The following is a 19,135-nucleotide window of genomic DNA, read 5'->3' as shown; positions in this document are numbered from 1 at the left end:
GGAATAAATTATATCTTAAAGTATATTAAAATATAAAACATTATTTTATATCGTAATAACTTTTCTGCAATATTACAGTTTTTATGTATTCATGATCAAATAAATGCAGCCTTGATGAGCATAAGAGACTTTTAAAAAACATTACAAACCTTACTAATCCAAAATTTTAAGCAGTATATTGTACTAGACTTTGAAAAAAATGCTGTGTACAGTATTATGATGGTAACAGACAGAATGTGTAGAATGCTAGTATGTTATATTAAAGTGGCAATAGAGCTGCAATTCCTAACCTCCTGATAGTACTGTGTCGCCAGCTGGTAGTCCGTGTTGAGCTCGGCCTCTTTGGCAAAGTGTTTGAGTTGAGCACAGCTCAGAGCAGGCTCCTGATGAGTGTCCTGAGAGTCCACTGACAGAGTCTGATTCAGTGCATGAAAACACAGAAGAAACAAACACAACCGATAATACAAACACTAAAGGAGAAGTTCAGATCAATAACCCTCAGTATCAGCAACAGTAATGCTTCACCTTATTGAGAGCAGCATGCATCTCGTCCACTAGGAACACGTAGAGCTGACTCAAGAACGCTTGCAGCTGTTCAGGGTCTGAGAAAGCCTCTGTCCTCAACATCTTCTCTCGCACGATCCGCACCACAGAATACTGCCACATACAACATCAGGAGCTTATATGCATATGCTAATTAGACAGCTTAACTTAGCAATATTATGCATCATAACAAAGATTTTTGACATAGTACGTAGAAGTCCAAAACGGCAATCGTTGGTATTATTTAAAAGTAAAACTATTATATTATTACTATTAATTATTTAACTTAAAGGTTGACCAATATGTGGTGCTGTTACCAAATTGGGTATTGGTCGACTTGGCATGCTCCACCGAATCTAAAGAGACCAGTTTTGTGATTTTTTGGTGAAACCATTGAGAAGTTCTAAGCAAAAATGACCATTTTTCATATCTCCTGACCACTAGGTGACACTGCATTGAAACGCTGCAGGTTGCCTCCGGTCATGCTTGTAATAACACACACCAAGTTTGGTCTCAATAGGCTCTATGCACGCGTACTTCCGCGTTTGACGCAAGGCTGCTATTCCGTTTCCGGTTGGAGAGGTTTGAAGCGGAGAAAAACGCGATTATGGCAGAGTCGACGAATTTTACTCGGTGTTTGCAGGAGTTGCCCAAATGTACAATCACTGATGTGCAGTACAACGCCACAGAGCAAACTTGAGAAAGGTTTCAAGTTTTATGTGTCTTCGTATCTGTGCAATTATGAAGGTAAATTCAGCTGACCTGAACCGCCTGAACTGAACTTCTATTATTTTTTTACGATTCGTCCAGCAGCAGGCTAATCACGTTATCAAATGTTTGACATTTAATGTGTTTGTAATTTTGTCTGAAAGTGTCAGGTAAAATCAGGGCCACAAATGAGATCTCAGTGAAAGCTCACTGCTACCGCTCTATGAGGAAAGCAGAGACTCCACACCAACTGAGAGTAGGAGTAGTAGCTTAAAAGTGACGTTCAAAGTTCTGTTGGACATGTTCAGTCCAGTTCAGTTTTTACTTTTCTAACGTTACCACTGTTCAGCTTGGATAACCACAGCTGTTATCTTAGCTAGTATGGATGATTATTGTACAAAATAATAAGAATAAAAAATGTAATGCAGTTCTACGACAGATGAATAGCACTGCATTATCACTGCTAATTATAGCTGAAACAGTGGTAATGGAGATACAAGGCGGCAAAGTTGGTTTTATAATCCCACATTCTTTAGGAAACGTGTGGAAACTTAAAGTGTTAAATTTAGCAGATGCTGTACACTGCGGCACACAGCAGTGGTGGCTAGAGGGACTGTCCTCCCGTCTTTTAAAAGATACTTTCATACGTTTAGATGTTTAGATATATGTTTATTTAATATAATAAAGCAAATAAGCATCAACAATATGAGTGGAGTCTGTTTTTGTGTCTAACGTTACCGTAGTATAGAAGACAATACAAGTTATTAGAAAAAATAGTACACAGCACTCTACAATCACGCCGGAACGGAAGTAATCCAGCATCCTTATATTCCACCGGAAGTACGTCATTCACCGCCGTGCATACAGCCTATACACCAAACCATTGCGGAGATATAGCCTCACATCCAGTTATGCGTGCTTGCCTTTTGTAGAATCGGTGGCGCGTTTTTCGAGAACGTTTTAACTAATCAACTTGAATTCCAAAACTTTTTGGCAGCATGGTCTGAAGATGATCTGAGCCAATTTTTGAAAATTGGACTTCATTTGACTCAGCATGACCCAAGGAATTTTCCTTCTAGACCTTACAGTTATTAACACACAGTAATTGAAAATTTGGACAAGTGGTAGCGCTAGAGAGTTAGAGAGAGAGTTAGAGACTCCAAACATCCTATGCTTAATGTTGAGGCTGTTTTTTATCAGTGTGCCAAATTTCACAACTTTCCCGCAATCGGTTCTATGAGCTGCCATAGACTTCCAGAGCAAAAGAAAAATAATGCTAACGGATGCCCCTAATAAAATAGCACTGAAACCAGCCTGTATATTCTAAAGTTCAGTAAAAGGGTGGAAAAAAACTAAATTATGGCTGTTTTGTTGCAAGAGACCTTGGGTAAGATTATAAATGGACTTCAGGGGAAAAAATGACATGTTAATGATTAACATTTACCTTCATCTGTTCCTTGAAGGCAAAGTATTTCCCTGAGTAGTTGAGTTCTCCAAGCAGCTGGTTTTTGCGTTGCTCCTGCAGGACAGGGTCCAGAGGTTTCCCACCGGGCAGAAATGCAGCTCCAAACAGCTGCTGGTATTGATCCAACACCTGAGCGGCCACACTTGCTATCTGAGACTGGTATTCCTGTACTGCCTAATAATATGAAACACATTTATTATTAATCCTATTATTCATACGCTATTTGGGTGAAGTTTATGAAAGACTGGTCCTATTTTTCCTCAAAACTAAATGAAAAAAAGATTTTGTATAAAAAGCCTAAAGTTCCATACAGATTGTCAGGTATTAGTGCTGGGGATATCTTTTCGGCAATGTACACTGTTATACCAGTAGGTGCGACAAATTACCATCAACATGAGTGAGCCACTGACTCATTCAGTTAATTCATTCAAAACACTGAAAAACGAAATAAGGCTACGTTCACATTTTTTGTATAGCTGTTCACATTTTTCTTTCAAATGTGGGCAATATCAGATTGCCATTGTGAACAGATCAGGGTTCTGTACTGGCCAGCATGCTCAAAAGAACAATACGAACAGGGTTGCCAGGTTTTCATAACAAAACAACCCGCAACAGCAGTGAAAAAGTAGACCAATACCATGATAAAACTGTGGACTTGGCAAAACTTACACAGCGTGCTGTCATGGAAGTAAACATGAAGGACATAAAGTAAGCGATTATCCATTTATTTATCATGTGATCTCCGACAGAAGCCAGCAAAATTATGCACAGGCAGTATAAAAAAGCGGAGTTTTGAAACTTTTATGATATGAGCCCTCGTTTCGCTTTTGTCACTGTAATTCTTATGAATTCTGACACATCACTGTACTTCGACTGACTACCTTTTGCAACACTCTTGATAATTTGGGTATGTAAAATCTTTGAAGTGACTCAGAAGCGCAGAATCGTGATGAATATTGATTTAGAGCAGTGGTTCTCAACCTTTTTTGGTCCAGCGCCCCCCTACCCATTATTCAGGTCCCTCACCGCCCCCCATCAAATAAATCGTAGTCTAATTGTCCTCAATGAATATTAAAATTGATTGTTATTAGTATTTTGTGTTTATAATAGGACTGTTATTATATTTATAGCAATTCAAATGTATGGGGTCATTACAATTTTTACGAAATTAATTTAAGGATGCATTGAATTGAGCATTTTTTTTTACAGTAAATTATACATATATATAAAAAAATAACATTCATTTGCAGTTTTTAGCAAATTGGTGATTTTCATTGCTACAGCTTTAGTGTTTTTGTGATGCTGATATACTTTATTGCCCCAAATTTAAAAAAGACTAAATAAAAATTCCTGTTTAGAACATATCCAAAAGGACATTTTTACATAAGTGATTTTAGTTTGTTCTTCCATTTCTGGAACTCTTGAACACCCTTTTTACTGCTGTGTTATGTTTGGATATTTTCAATTAGCTTTCAGTAAAAAAATAAAATAAAAAATATCCCTTGGAAAATACCCTGCTTTTTGAGAATATATTGAATTCCCTTTTTTCTGAGATAGTAGACATGGTTAATTTTGTGGGTAATACCACATTTACACATGCAAATGGAAGAAATGTAAACTCTACTTTACTTTACTATATTTCACAATTTTTAGAATATTTAAAAGTTTGCTTACAAATACCTTAAAGAAAACTAAGTACAACACTAAAAGTTGGGACGTTTTGTAAAATGATAACATCTATGATTTGTTAATTCTATTTAACTTTTATTTAATTGACAACATTACAAAGAAAAGAAAAGTCACAAAAGTGCAACACACTCCAAAACAATTGGGGCAGAAGAAAAATAAAAGTGAAAAGCTTTTTATAGAATAAGCTAAACTGTTTTGAAACAGTTGACAGGAGGCAGGTGAATTGTTAATAGGTGAGGGGATCATCTTTGGGTATAAAAGGAGCTTCTCAGTCTTTGCAAGCAAAGCTAGATCGTGGCTCAAAATTTGTTTATATTAACAAAAATATATTGGCCAGTGTAAACATTGGAATTTGTTTCTTTGTACTTCAGTCAATTAATAAATGTTAAAGAGATCAAATTACATATTCTTATTTTTTTGTAATTCAGCATGATTTCTGAAAGATCATGTGACACTGAAAACTAGAGTAATGAAGCTTAGCATAAGAGGAAAACACATTTAAAATATATTCAATTAAAAAGGCTTTTTTAATGGTATATATATTTTTTAAAACAAACAAATGCAACCTTTGTTCATTCATCCATTAAAAAATCTTATTTGCCTTTTTTAATAGTAATGTATATTTTATTTATAATATTTAGGCTATTTTAAAAGCATGTAACCTATCTAAACCCAAATATAACAGCCCACATTAGCATGTACATACTTTTATTTCAAATAGGCCTATATGTAATTGAATGCCACATGACATTCATGACATATTTGATTTGACTGGGCAAGAAATATCATTATCATTAGTTTCCCAAGGAGCAAAAAAGCAACGTGCAGTAAAAAATAGGCTGGGCTGTTATTTGTGAGCTTTGAATACATTCTTTAAAAGTTTGGCATTTAAATCATTTGGCAAACAAAAAGCTTTCATATTATTATTTTTTTTCTAAACAAGAAAAAGCATCTCATGCTTGACCGTGACTATTGTTGTAAACTAGCAGCCAGCTAACACTTAAGGTCATTGCACACATTGAGTCCGAATTTTTCGCACGTTAAAAAATAAATACCTTACGTTATGTTAATCACACTTGCACACTGCCTCCAAATTTTTCGGATCGGGTTTGATTTTTTGCGTTTTTCGCATCTGTAGCAAGCATTTTGAGAGGTGTTTTGACAGTTCAGAGCCACAAGCGAACGCCAAAATCCAGAATTGCGTCTGTCAAGTTCATTCACTTTGTCCCGCAGCACAAAGCACTGTAAAGGTCCTTGTACGCTGAGTTCGCAAAAATTAGTGGTCTTCTTAATATTATGTGGCTCCAGTAATGCTAGCAAAGCATCAACGATTACTGACATCCTGAAATAAACTCTGAATTACCCGGGATAATCCCGCAGTTTATTAATAAGGAGGTGCGCCTTAAAAGTATCCCCTCACTCCTCTGTATCTGTTTCTCTTTTTAAGAAGAGAGTCAGTGGACAACATCGTTCTATTTCGTCGGACTCAGTGTGCAAGGTTTCTGTGCGTGACGAATTTTTAGGATTACGAATACGAAATAACGTATACGAACGTATACTGCTACACTGGCCGCGAACGGCACATCAAGTTGCGTTAAAGCACGTAGCTCCCGTTATAATGAGTCATTCAGTAACTGAGCGCGAGCGCTACAGTAAACGCATTCCTCGCGCTTATGCTGCAGACAAGTCGACAAATAGAATACAGAAAGTGCGCTTTGATGCATCCAGTGTAGAAATGGCATTAGGATGTGGCAGACCATTTTCTTCTGCAAGTTTTAGCTCAAACATATTCGGTTTGAACTCGTCTTAACCAAACGCCCCCCAAAACCACCTCAGCGCCCCCCTTTCAAAATTATTGCTTTCAGCGCCCCCCGAGGCTCTCCCAACGCCCCCTGGGGGGCGGTACCGCCCCCGTTGAGAAACACTGATTTAGAGTAACGTAAAGCCAAGTCCAAATGTTGCCAAGTCCACCGTTTTCCTGTGGAATTGCGCTACTTTTTCACTGTTGCCACAGGTTGTTTTTCAGGTTTTTGAAGCGACCCCACTAATGCTATATTTAACCCCAAGAATGCAATTGTGCTAGTTTTGGACTAGTTTTGAGAAGCAAATTTTGTTGTGAAAACCTGGCAACCTTGTTTGTATTACGCATGCAGGCCGGTTGAGAACCATCATCTGTTCACACTGGAAATCCAATATTGGCCACGTTTAAAACAAAAATGTGAAAAGCTACACAAAAAATCAGATTTGAGCAAAAAGCATTAAGGCTCGCAGTGTGAACGTGGCTTAAATAACTGTCTATATAAGTCAGTCACTGAATCATTGAACCAATTCATTCAAAACCACTGTTTAATTCAGGAACATGTTTTTATCAAATCATTGAACTGCTTAACGGATTTGTCCTAAAACACTGGTTCATTCATAGATACAGTGCCTTGCGAAAGTATTCACACCCCTTCTTTTTTATGTTTTGTTATGTTGCTGCCTTATGTTAAACTGCTTTAAATTACTTTTCTTTCTGCATCTATCTACATCTCATACACCATAATGACAAAGCACAAAACAGGTTTGTATTAACTTTACAAATTTATTAGAAATAAAAAAAACTGAAATGATTCCATTGCATAAGTATTCATACCTTTTTCTGGGACACTTGAAATTTAGTTCAGGAGCATTCATATTGCTTGTAGATGTTACTACACTTTGAGTGGAGTTAAACTGTGGCAAATTCATCTGAATGAGTATCATTGGAAAGGCACACACCTCTTAGAAAATAACTGCCTGTAGAGCTCAGAAACAGGCTTGTGTTAAGGCACAGATCTGTTGAAGAGTTCAGAAATTTTTTTTGCTGAGTTGAAGGTTCACAGAAGCATGTAGTCTCCATTATCCATAATGGAAGACACTTGGAACAACTAGGACTCTTCCTAGAGCCGACCCCCTGGCCAAACTGAGCAATTTAAGGAGAAGGGCTTTGGTTAAACTGGTGACCAAGGATCTGATGGTCACTCTATTTAATCTCCATGATCATATATGCTGATGGGAGCAACTTACATGGCCAAACTCAATCCTCTCCTCAGAGAAGACACTTGAAAACACACTTTGAATTTGCAAAAAAGCACCTAAAGGACCCTCAGCCTGTGAGAAACAAATTGCTCTGGGCTGTGTTTCCCAAATGCATCGTAAGCCTAAGTACATCGTAGACCCATTGAAACCAATGGAGCTACAATCAACTTAGGCTTACGATGCATTTGGGAAACACAACCCAGGTCTGATGAACCTCAATTCCAAGCATCATGTTTGAAAGAAAAACCAAGAACTGCTCATCACACAGCTGCCGAGCACCATCCCAACAGTAGAGTTTTGATGGTAGCAGCCTCATGCTGTGGGGCTGTTTTTCAGCGGCAGGGACTGAGGGACTCATCAGAGTAGAAGAAAAGCTCAACACTGCAAAATATCGAGATAGCCTTAATGAAAACCCAGTCAAGAGCATTCAGAACTACTGGGCTGGGCAGAAGGTTCACCTTCCAACAGGACAATGACCCTAAGGTTTAAACTATGTGAATGTCCTTGACATTGGGCTTAAACCCAATCAAATATTTCTGGAGAAACGTGAAAATGTCTGCCAGAACCCATCCATGCTGACAGAGCTTGAGAGGTGAACAATTGCTAATAATTGACTAATGCAGATGTGCAAAGCTTCTGCATTATACTCAAAAAGACTTGAGGCTGTAAAGGTGCTTCAACTAAGTACTGAGATAGGGGTATGAATACTTTTGCAATATACTTATTTCAGTGTTGTTTTTTTTTTAAATAAATTTGCAAAGTTGTCACAAATGTAAAAAATTTAAATGTAGAGGACAAAGTGCTTAACTGTCAGTGGAAAAATGTCTCTTTTTATAGTCATTTTCATCCATTTTCTTTTTTTATGACAGTGTAAACTGTTATAGATAAAAGACTTCCCACAGATCTGACTGTGAAAGGAAAATAAATGACAGAAGTAGTGAGAAAACAAGAACAAATGTTGTTTTTACTCTTTCTGCTCCTGCTGGCCGTCGAGGCAGTGGAGGTCTAGGAGGAACCAGCTCCATCACACTGTATCAGACAGAATCAATTCACATGAAGCAGCATATTTGAGGACAAAACAATGTTTTGAATGTGAATGAAACTCTCTTATCACCGTTTGGCCAGCTCCTCCGGTGGTCTCTTTGGAACCAGCGGCTTCTCCACAGCGATTTCAATAATAATGTACGATCTTGAGTCAGCGTACATCTGAGACAATAAGAGGGAAAAAGCTGAAGATCATACCTTACCATACCTGTTTTATTTTGATTGTTTGACTGACAGATGAACTCACCTGTCCCTCAGTGTTCACCTGTGGCTCCAGTCCAGACACACTGTCAGTCTGAGCAAATTTTCCCTGGGAATCCGGCTGTAGAAAGACAACGTCAGTTAGTCTTTTCTGTAGATCCCCACTTATTTACTTTGTTAACTCTATTAAATCTGTTGAGCTATGAAAGAGCCCTCTGAGTAATAGTGTCTCTTTTGGGACTATGCTAAAGGTGTGTGTGTGTTTGTGTGTGTTGAGTAAGCGGCTGTTATTTGTCTAGCGGGCAGCTGCGGTGTCAGATGCTCAGTTGGTGGAGCGGCTGTGTGTTCCTCGCCTCTCTCCGTCTGCTGCGGAGCCACGGGGCGTCAGAAAGGGGTAGATGAGCAAAGGAGATGATTCACTGTGCCGCAACGGGGCCGGCAATCTGCTGCTATTACAGCTAATTGGTTTGGGAAGCGTCTCTTAGCCACAGATCCGGATTTAATTGGGGGGATAGTGAAAACGAGACCCAATGCAGCATGGAAAAGGGGAAGAGATGGCATCTGCTCCAAACAGTCTTAACCCAGGCATTCGATGATGTCTCATTTGAGTATAAACGTATGCTTTGTGTGCTCTGACTTAGATAGAGGAACATTGTACTACTCTGAAGCCACTTTTCATAGCCCATAGGTGTATTGAAAGGTCAACTGAAATGCTTTGAAACAAGCAGCGTTATTCTATGTGTTGATGTAATTTCAACTGAAACAGGAATACAGGGCGGGGCATATTTAAAATAGCCAATAATGTTTTGTTTATATCAAAACATATAAACCGAGCCACTGAGCTCAGGACAGCTGCATTTGACTTTTAAATGATTCCCTATTCCCTATAAAGTGCACTACATGTCATTTACCATATAGAAAATACTAATTCTCTGAACAAGTGACTGATTTCAGCCACAGCTTCAGCGTCTATTTGTAGTGTAGGGGGCGGGACGCTTTGGTATCTAGAGAGCATTTGATTGGATAGAAATTTTGATGAGATGCTGAAGTGCAGGGTGATGTCATCAAATCGTTGATCCATATTGGCAGAAGTTAGAGACTAAATTTTGAAACTTGTAAAAGTGAATTTTGTCATTGTTTTGAAGCACACTAGCTTATAGATAACTTTAAGGCTAATATTCATACTAAAAGCCAAATAACTTTATTTTGATTTCATGGGGACTTTAATAAAGTTTTTATGGAAAACTAAAACCATAAAAAGAAAAAAATTGTTAGTTGAAATACAATAAATGTTAACAGAAATAAAAGGAAAATAAATAAATAAATAAATAAAATAAACATTTTATATAAGCTTGTTGCCAAGGAAACATTTTTAATTTCTATTCAAGTTTTAATTTTCATTCATTCAAATTAAAAATAAAATAAAAACATTTGAACTCAAATAACATTGTCTAACAATATCTTTAGATTTACTTTTCTAAAATTACCTAAGATATTAAGTCTTGTTTTATGATGAATGTAAATAAAATAAAATTAAATTAAATTAAATAATAAAAGCATTTTAACTCAAATAACATTGTCTAAGAATATCTTAAGATAGTTTTACTTTTCCAAAATTACCGAAGATATTAAGTCTTGTTTTATGAAAAATTAAAATAAAAAAATAAAATAAAATAAAATAAAAATCAGCCAATTGGGTAAGAAAAATAGACTTGTTCTCCATTTGAATTATTCATTACCCCATAAAACATACATTATATTTTATATATTATATTTTAAACATACATTATATAACATACATTTTATTTTTTGAGCATGAACTCACTTAACTTAGATTTTTTGTCCAAACTAATAAAATAAATATTTTAAGTCATTTTGCTTCTAAAATAAATGTATGTGGATTTAGAATGTTTATATAATTAATTGTACTAAAAACTAAAGAAAACAAAACAAAAAGTAAGAAAAAAAATGCAGTGAAAGATACTAAAATTTCAAAAATTACTTGTTTTTAGTAAGTATTATCTTTGTCTCATGACGTTTCTACTACAATATCTTGAGAGACATCAAAATAAACCAAAGTCAGTCGCTTTTTGTCATATAGTAGGAGTACAGAGCTACAAAATGAATGTGGATAGCAGCTTAGATCATTTATCAAATATCAGAGTTCTTATTTCTGTCTTTTAATTGCAGATTTTGGCATCTTTTAAATCTCCAGAAACATATGAACACAGAAGAAGATATATTAATAGATTTGGTTTGAGATTTATTTTTCTGTACCTTTTTGGAAACATCACTGTTTCCTCTTTGGTTCTCCATGGTTCTACTCTGAAAAGCCTTTAAAGAGTTGACAGAGGAATTGGCTCGATTTCGGCCCAGTGCTGCCGGCGCTCTGCTGCACTCCTTCAAAACACTGTATGTCCTCTGAGTCTGGAACGGCACAGAAGATAGGATTTACTGTCAAAGAATCAATCTTAAAATAGTATGTACTCTTAAATGTTTTATGAAAATTAAAATGGCGCACTCAGTGTTTTTTATGTGTAATTGGCTGATTCAAAAGTGGTCTTGGAATTGCATCTATTGATATCGAAACATTCTTTGCTAATGGATCATTGAGTGGACCATTTAAAAATATTGATCAAAAGTACTATTCAGTTTTTACTAGTCAAGTAATAGTTGCCGTATTCTATAAACAGTACAGATTGTTTCAAAGCAGCTTCACATTAATAAATGTCTGGTTGTGAAATTCATCAGTTATGAAAAGAAATTCAATTTAAGCTGTGAAGCAGCTCTACAGAAGTCAATGGTGTCATTATTCAGCTTACTTCAGCTCAATAACCATATCAGTGATGCAAAGTAGGTATCATTATCTAGCTTAATTTAGTCTAAATTTTATTCTTATCCGATAGTGTCAGTGCAGTTAAATCGATAATATTACTCAATATTAATTATCTAAGCAATACAGAGGCAGCAATGGAAAGGAAGCAATTTAAAAATAATTTAATTTACAGGATAATTCATTTAATATGCCTCGGGTGTCCCCAAAATGTGTTTGTGAAGTTTCAGCTCAAAATACCCCATATATAATTTATTATATAATTTTAAAAATGCCTATTTTAAGTGAAATATTTTTAAATGAGAATGACCTGCTGCTCCCTGCCATCTTTACAGCTCGTATCTCAAATGCACACTCTGCTAAAACATGTTTGGTTTTGATTATCATGTCTTTTGTGTTGAAATCATTTGTTTTAGACCATATTAGTTAATACTTCTGATATAGGGTTTTCTACGTGCACACATCTGAAGCACACACACAGAAAGCGGCATGTGAGTACTAAACTAAGTTCTCTTTCATGTCTTATTGTGCTTAAACTGTCAAATACACACAAGTTTATGTTAAAAACACACACAAGTTACAAAAACAGAAATGGTACACTGTTGTCACTTGCGAAAACAAAATGATGGCGCCATGGGTGGAAACATGCAGATTAAGGGACTGCTTGCAAAAAAAGATTTACCTAAACAAAGTGCCTGGGTTGTCTTTTTTTGTGTTTCTGGGTTGGTAGATGTACCAGGGACCCCATTAAAGCACTTAAACATGGATAAGTCAGATTTTAATGACACAGTGCCTTGCAAAAGTATTCATACCCCTTCATGTTTTCCACATTTTGTTTTGTTGCAACATTATGTTAAACTGCTTTAAATTAGTTTTTCCCCACATCAATTTACACTCCATACACCATAATAATGACAAAGCAAAAAACAGATTTGCAAATTTTACAAATTTATTAAAAATAAAGCACTGAAATAAGTACATTGAGTATTCATACCCTTAACTCAGTACATAGTTGAAGCACCTTTACAGCCTCAAGTCTTTTTGGGTATGATGTGACGAGCTTTGCACATCTGCATTTGGCAATTATCTGCCATTCTTTGCCTCACCTTTTCACCTCTCAAGCTCTGTCAGCTTGGATGGGGGCTGGCAGACATTTTCTAGAGTCCTAGTTGTTCCAGTCGTCTTTCATTATGGATAATGCTTCTGTGAACCTTCAATGCAGCAGATTTTTTTCTGAACTCTTCCCTAGATCACTGCCTTAACACAAGTCTGTCACTGAGCTCTACAGGCAGTTATCTTGACCTCAGGACTTGGTTTTTGTTCTGATATGCATTTTCAGCTGTTAGACCTTTTCTGAGAGGTGTGTGCCTTTCTAAATCATACTCATTCAAATGAATTTCGAGTGTCCCAGAAAAGGGTATGAATCCTTATGCAACGGGATCTTTTCAGTTTTTTATTTCTAATAAATTTGCAAAGCACAAAACACAAAACAAACCTGTTTTGTGCTTTGTCATTATGGTGAATGAGATGTAGATTGATGTGGAAAAAAAAGTAATTTAATGCAGTTTAAAACAAAATGTGAAAAAAATGAATGAGTATGAATACTTTTGCAAGGCACTGCATGTCACTTTTAACTTTTGGCACCATCACAGACTCAAAATGACATTGGAGACATCAGCTTCATCACAGCAAAACATATTTTCTTAATTTGTACTATTTTTCCAGGTACAAATATCTAAGCATTATTAAATCAAGATAGATTTACTTGAGAAGTAAAATTACTTAACATATTCTAAAATAATTTTTGCATAGTTGTCATAGTTTAATTCAGTGGTGTCAGACTGTTCTGATCTTAATTTGAAACATGATTCATGTGGATATGATTCACATTCACTCACCTTATTCAGCAGCTCAGACTCATAAAACGGGTAGATTCTGTACACCCCGTGTATCCGCCGTACTCCAGGGTACAACAACGGCACCAGATCCATGTAAACCACTCCATGGAATGAGATCTGTGCCTCATCCTCACCCTAAAACACACATTAGCCACATTAGCAATATTGTTGGTTTTTTATCAATAAGCAGGTACAATGATGGTCATCCAATTAAGGTCATCCATCCAAGCTGTAGATGAGTTTATTTATTGGAACAGAATTGGAGAAATGTAGCATTACATCACTTGCTCACCTGTGGATCCTCTGCAGTAAATGGGTACCGTCAGAATGTAACGAAGAGTACAAACATGCAGTTTTCACTTAACAGGATGTTAATTGATGGACTGTAGTGGTGTGGATAACTTGTAGATTATTGTGATGTTTTTATTAGCTGTTTGGACTTTCATTCTGACGGCACCCATTCACTCCAGAGGATCCATTGGTGAGCAAGTGATGTAATGCTACATTTCTCCAAATCTGTTCTGATGAAGAAGCAAACTCATCTATATCTTGGATGGTCTGATGTTGAGTATATTTTCAGCAAATTTTCATTTTTGAGTTAACTCTTCCTTTAATATATGCTGAAGTTCAGGATGTGTCTCACCTGCTTGTCTCTGCCTGTCTTCCCACCTTTGGTTGGTACCGTCTGTATGGCTTTCATGATCTCAACAGGCCACAGTCTGCATTCTGCAATCCTGCGGGACAGACTGCAAAAAAGAAAGAGCACATGCATCTAAGTACACAAATAATGACAGAGTTACTGTGTTGATTAAAAGAGTTGTTTGCTCACCAGGCTACACCTCCTGCATCAATAAAGCAACGACGTGCCGTATCCCAGCTCACTCTTTTCTGGTTACACTCTACATCTGCTCTGAACTCTTTGTCCTATAACACACACAGATCAATGTGATGACATATTCCTTTGACATCTATCAGTGAACTGTCTATTAATGGCTCAAACCACCTCTATGTCAGTAAGGTCTCCGTGGTCCGTGTCTGTGGGTTCTGTGTCAATATAAAGGCCCTGAATAACCTCAGCCCCTGGTGCCAGAAGAGGCCCCAATGGCCATTTTTTGGGTCTTGGCAATGGCTCAGTTTCACCGCCCATTTTTAAGACGCCATTGGAGAATAACAAGACTTGCTCTTTCTGTAAAACAATGAATAGACAATGTTAGACTTTTTATTTTTAGCTGAGTTATATCTAAACCTGTTATTTTAAACCAACAAACGTTATGTTTTGAATTTTTAAATGAGATTTTTGACTTTTTAGGCACTTGTTACATGAATGCAAAATTGTAAACAAATAGAAGATTTTTGTAATATTTGAATTATAAAAGTTGGAATTATTCAAAAAATATGTTTTTATATCTATCAAAAAATATCTATTTTCTAGCACTATGAAAACCCCTCAAAATACAAAATATTCCAGAATAAATACAGCTGAGGTAAAAAATAAACAAACATCCCCTTATCAGAATCTGCAAAATGTAAGAGGGAATATGCAAAATGCATGTTGTTGTATATTTAGTACTGACCTGAAAAATATATTTCACATAAAAGATGTTTACATATAGTCGACAAGAGAAAATAATGGTTGGATTTATAAAAATGACCCAGTTCAAAAGTGATTCTTAATACTGCGTTGTCACTTGTATGATCCACACAGTTGTGTTTTTTTGTTTCTTCTAGTCCCTTGTTCATCCTGAACAGTTAAACTGCCCGCTGTTCTTCAGAAAAAGCCTTCAGGTCCCACAAATTCTTTGGTTTACCAGCATTTTTGTGTATTTGAACTCTTTCCAACAATGACTGTATGATTTTGAGATCCATCTTTTCACACTGAGGACAACTGAGGGACTCATATGCAACTATTACAGAAGGTTCAAATACTCACTGATGCTTCAGAAGGAAAAAAAACATGCATTAAAAGCCGAGGGTGAAAACTTTTTAACCTACTGGGGATGTGTATATTTTTTCATTTAGTAATGCCTATCAGATGCCCTTCATTCAAGTAACAGAACAGTATTAAGAAGGGGATGTAAACTTTTGAACAGGGTCATTTTCATAAATTCAACTATTATTTTCTCTTCTGGACTATATGTAAAATTTGCATATTCAGTCATTACTAAATATACAATAACATGCATTTTGTATGATCCCTCTTATTTTGGTAAAACTAACTTTTTGAGATTTTGAAAGGGGGATGTAAACTTTTGATCTCAACTGTACAACTGAAGCAAAATGTACATAATCGGTACATAAAACAGTTTTAAATAATGTGATCTTGTAAAAATGTTTCTTATGCTCACCAAGATGCATTTATTTGATCAAAAATACAATAAAAACAAACTCTCGTTTCTTACAGTGGCTGAGACAGGCATCTGCAGGGCAGCTACATAGTTGGATGGAGGTGTGGAGGCAGGATTCCAGACATCAGGAACGGAATACGCTGTTTCCACAGTGACCATCAGAATATTAGAGTCAGAGCGCTGGGCATCAGAGAGCAACGGCTCAGAAACGTTCACAGTCACATCTAGTGTTGACTGTACATGGAAACATACACAAAACATATTAAGTCACTTCACACAGATATATCCAAACCTGCTTAATTAGTGGTGTAAAAATGTGGTTATGAAAATTATCATTACTTTTACTCCGTCTTCATGTGCAGCAACGTCTGCCGGTGATCCAGGTAATGCATGAAGAAGCACGGTGTATGTGAAACTACACTGACCTAGAATAAAGATGTCACCAATATCAAATCTAAAGAATATGAGAATCCATAAAAGTGGATTAAAATGTGCGAGGTTGGATTCAATTTTTACCTCTGAGCAGTGGCAGAAGATCCACAACAGCTTGTCCTAGTACTAAGGTTTTCTCCTCTTTCTGTTTTTTCTCTTTTGGCAAGATCTCGAACACCGTTACTGAAAATACACAACATATACAGTTGAGGTCAAATATAACAAATTACCAAAATAAGAGGGATCATACAAAATGCATGTTATTTTTTATGTGGTACTGAGCTAAATAAGATATTTCACATAAAAGAAGCATACATATAGTCCACAAGAGAAAATGATAGCTGAATTTATAAAAAATGACTCTGTTCAAAAATGTACACACACTTAATTCATGATACTGTGTTGTTACCTGAATGATCCACAGCTGTGTGTTTTTTTGTTTGTTTGTTTTTTGAGGAAACTCATATGCAACAATTAGAGAAGGATCAAATGCTTACTTATGCTTCAGAAGGAAAAAATAGGGAGGTGAAAACTTTTTGAAATTGTAGATCAGGGTAAATTTAACTTATTTTCTCTTCTGAGAAGCATGTAAGTATATTCCATAGCTTCTAAAGGGCAGTACTAAATAAAAACATATGTGACCCTGGACCACAAAACCAGTCATAAGGTTAAATTTGACAAAACTGAGATTTATGCATCATATGAAAGCTCAATAAATAATCTTTCTATTGATGTATGGTTTGTTAGGATAGGACAATATTTGGCCGAGATACATCTATTTGAAATCAGAAATCTGAGGATGCAAAAAAATCAAAAATACTGAGAAAATCACCTTTGAAGTTGTCCAAATTAGGTTCTTAACAATGCATATTACTAATCAAAAATTTCATTTTGATATATTTACAGTAGGAATTTTACAAAAAATCTTCATGGAACATGAACTTTACTTAATTTCTTAATGATTTTTGGCATAAAACAAAAATCAAAAATTTTGACCCATACAATGTATTTTTGGCTATTGCTACAAATATACCCCAGCGACTTAAGACTGGTTTTGTGGTCCAGGGTCACATATACTATTTAGGCAAAATAAGACAAATCGACACATTTCCATTCTGTTCAAAAGTTTTCACCCCTGGCTCTTATAGGCATGTAGGGAGAGTGGGGTGATTTTGTGTTCCACCCCATGTTTCTAGAAAACCATAGAAGAAATTGGTCATGTGACCACATACTTTTGAAGAGCCATCCAATTAACCCATCTCCCAAAGAAGAGAGACACATGGCATGAGAGCTAAGCACATGTTAGCTCAAAAAACTGCCTTTCAAAGTAAAATGTATAAGATCAAGGTTTTTTGATTGTTGCGTCTGAACAATTATAGACAAGTTTAAAAATATTTCACACATGGTTTAGTGCTTTAGTAGGCTACACAGTGAGTCTATACAGTTAGCATAATGTTAGCTCTAAACTGCTGGATCATGCTAGTCTTTCAAAATTGTCGGGCTGATTTGTGCCAAAGGGACGGGGTTAAGTTGTGCCAGTGGGATGTTAAATTGTAGTCAGGATCTAGACCAGAGGGGTGTTCCATAAAACAAGTTTACCAAATAAGCCAGGCTTATTTTAGTTAGTCTGACTTATTGTCACTTGATTTTCAAAATAAGTAAGACTAACAGTGTGTTCACACTGGCACGTAGCGAGCGGGGCGAAGCGAGCGTTTTCAATTCATTCATATGGAAGTTGCGCATAAACGGTCGCGTGGTGCATTTTGGGTTTGGAAGCGGCGCGGAGAAAGCGTTGAGAGCAGCTGAGAGCTCAAAAGGTTGGGCATTCCTCAACTTTATGCAAATCTCGAGCGCAAAACGCTGGGCGACAACCAATCGCTGTGAGAAGTAGGTAAGGAAAGACTATGACGTGTGTTACCGAAACTGGTGGATTACTGAACTGAAATCACATAGTATTGAAAAGTAAATGTACTTTGCATGTTTTCATTATATACTACAGTTTATTTTGTGAACCGCCATTAAAAAAGACAAATGAAGCGCAAACAGGGTGTAAACATTGTTTTTCAGAGGCGTGCTCTGCTCTAAATTTGACACTCCCCAAAGCAGTGGCGTTGTAGCGTTGCAGCGGCACTGAGCGCAAATTTGACGCTGTAGTGTGAACGCAGAAATAAGCCTGACTTATTTGGTAAACTTGTTTTATGGAACGCCCCCCAGGGCTGCCCAACCCTGTTCCTGGAGATCTACCTGCCTGCAGACTTTAGTTTCAGTCCTGCTTCAACACAGCTGTCTGTGATTATCATGTGCTACCTAAGAGATTAATTAGCTGGTTCAGGTGTGTTTGATTAGGGTTGGAGCTGAACTTTGTATGATGGTAGCTCTCCAGGAGGGTTGGGAACCCCTGATCTAGACCTACATACCCACAGGGGATAATCTGTGTGAGGAGATGAGCGTGCCTCAGCAGTGTTTGATTTACCTGCCGTTTGCTTAATTTAGCTAACACTAATTTTTTTTTTTTTAAGAGTTTTGAGTTTGCACTGTTATTAAAGAGAAGTTCTATTCAGTTTTTTTAAGTGGCCTAAGTCACAATGGGATATGTTCAGAAATGTTCAGAAAAAAGTCACTTTATTATTATTTGTTACATAATTGACAGACAGCGTTTTGTTGACGGACAGTGTTCTAATGGTTCACAAATATCATATATTGTGTATTTGAGTTTTTTTTGTGTTTTCCGAAAAAGTAGAAAATATGACATGCCAATAGTTTAATAGGGTAACGATAACTAAATAAACCTTAAATTAGTAATTTTGTATTGAATTTGTTTTGATTTTATATAGCATTACAGTTCATGACATTAAAATGTTCTTTTTTACTTCAATAATCTCTGGCACAATTTACCCCGATGTATTCTCCCCAAAGG

At 36.4% G+C, this 19,135-nt stretch overlaps 1 protein-coding gene across 1 annotated transcript in view; it reads right to left on the bottom strand.

The window, feature by feature from the left end:
- The window catches only part of cfap70 (cilia and flagella associated protein 70), a 32,999-nt gene that overhangs the window by 9,517 nt on the left and 4,347 nt on the right, over positions 1-19,135 (bottom strand). The window contains exons 3-16 of the mRNA XM_073836228.1: positions 16,303-16,401; positions 16,126-16,211; positions 15,841-16,026; positions 14,445-14,627; positions 14,271-14,365; positions 14,085-14,187; positions 13,442-13,576; positions 10,988-11,137; positions 8,757-8,831; positions 8,580-8,671; positions 8,434-8,494; positions 2,696-2,890; positions 526-657; positions 291-416 (exon numbers count right to left, since the gene is read on the bottom strand). Coding sequence (XP_073692329.1) covers positions 291-416; positions 526-657; positions 2,696-2,890; positions 8,434-8,494; positions 8,580-8,671; positions 8,757-8,831; positions 10,988-11,137; positions 13,442-13,576; positions 14,085-14,187; positions 14,271-14,365; positions 14,445-14,627; positions 15,841-16,026; positions 16,126-16,211; positions 16,303-16,401 — 1,718 coding nt within the window. The remainder of the gene's footprint in view (positions 1-290; positions 417-525; positions 658-2,695; positions 2,891-8,433; positions 8,495-8,579; positions 8,672-8,756; positions 8,832-10,987; positions 11,138-13,441; positions 13,577-14,084; positions 14,188-14,270; positions 14,366-14,444; positions 14,628-15,840; positions 16,027-16,125; positions 16,212-16,302; positions 16,402-19,135) is intronic.

This window comes from Garra rufa, chromosome 1, assembly GCF_049309525.1.
Source record: "Garra rufa chromosome 1, GarRuf1.0, whole genome shotgun sequence".
Classification (NCBI taxonomy): domain Eukaryota; kingdom Metazoa; phylum Chordata; class Actinopteri; order Cypriniformes; family Cyprinidae; genus Garra; species Garra rufa.
The sequence above is the reverse complement of the archived record's forward strand: the minus strand, read 5'-3'. Positions and strand labels throughout refer to the sequence as shown.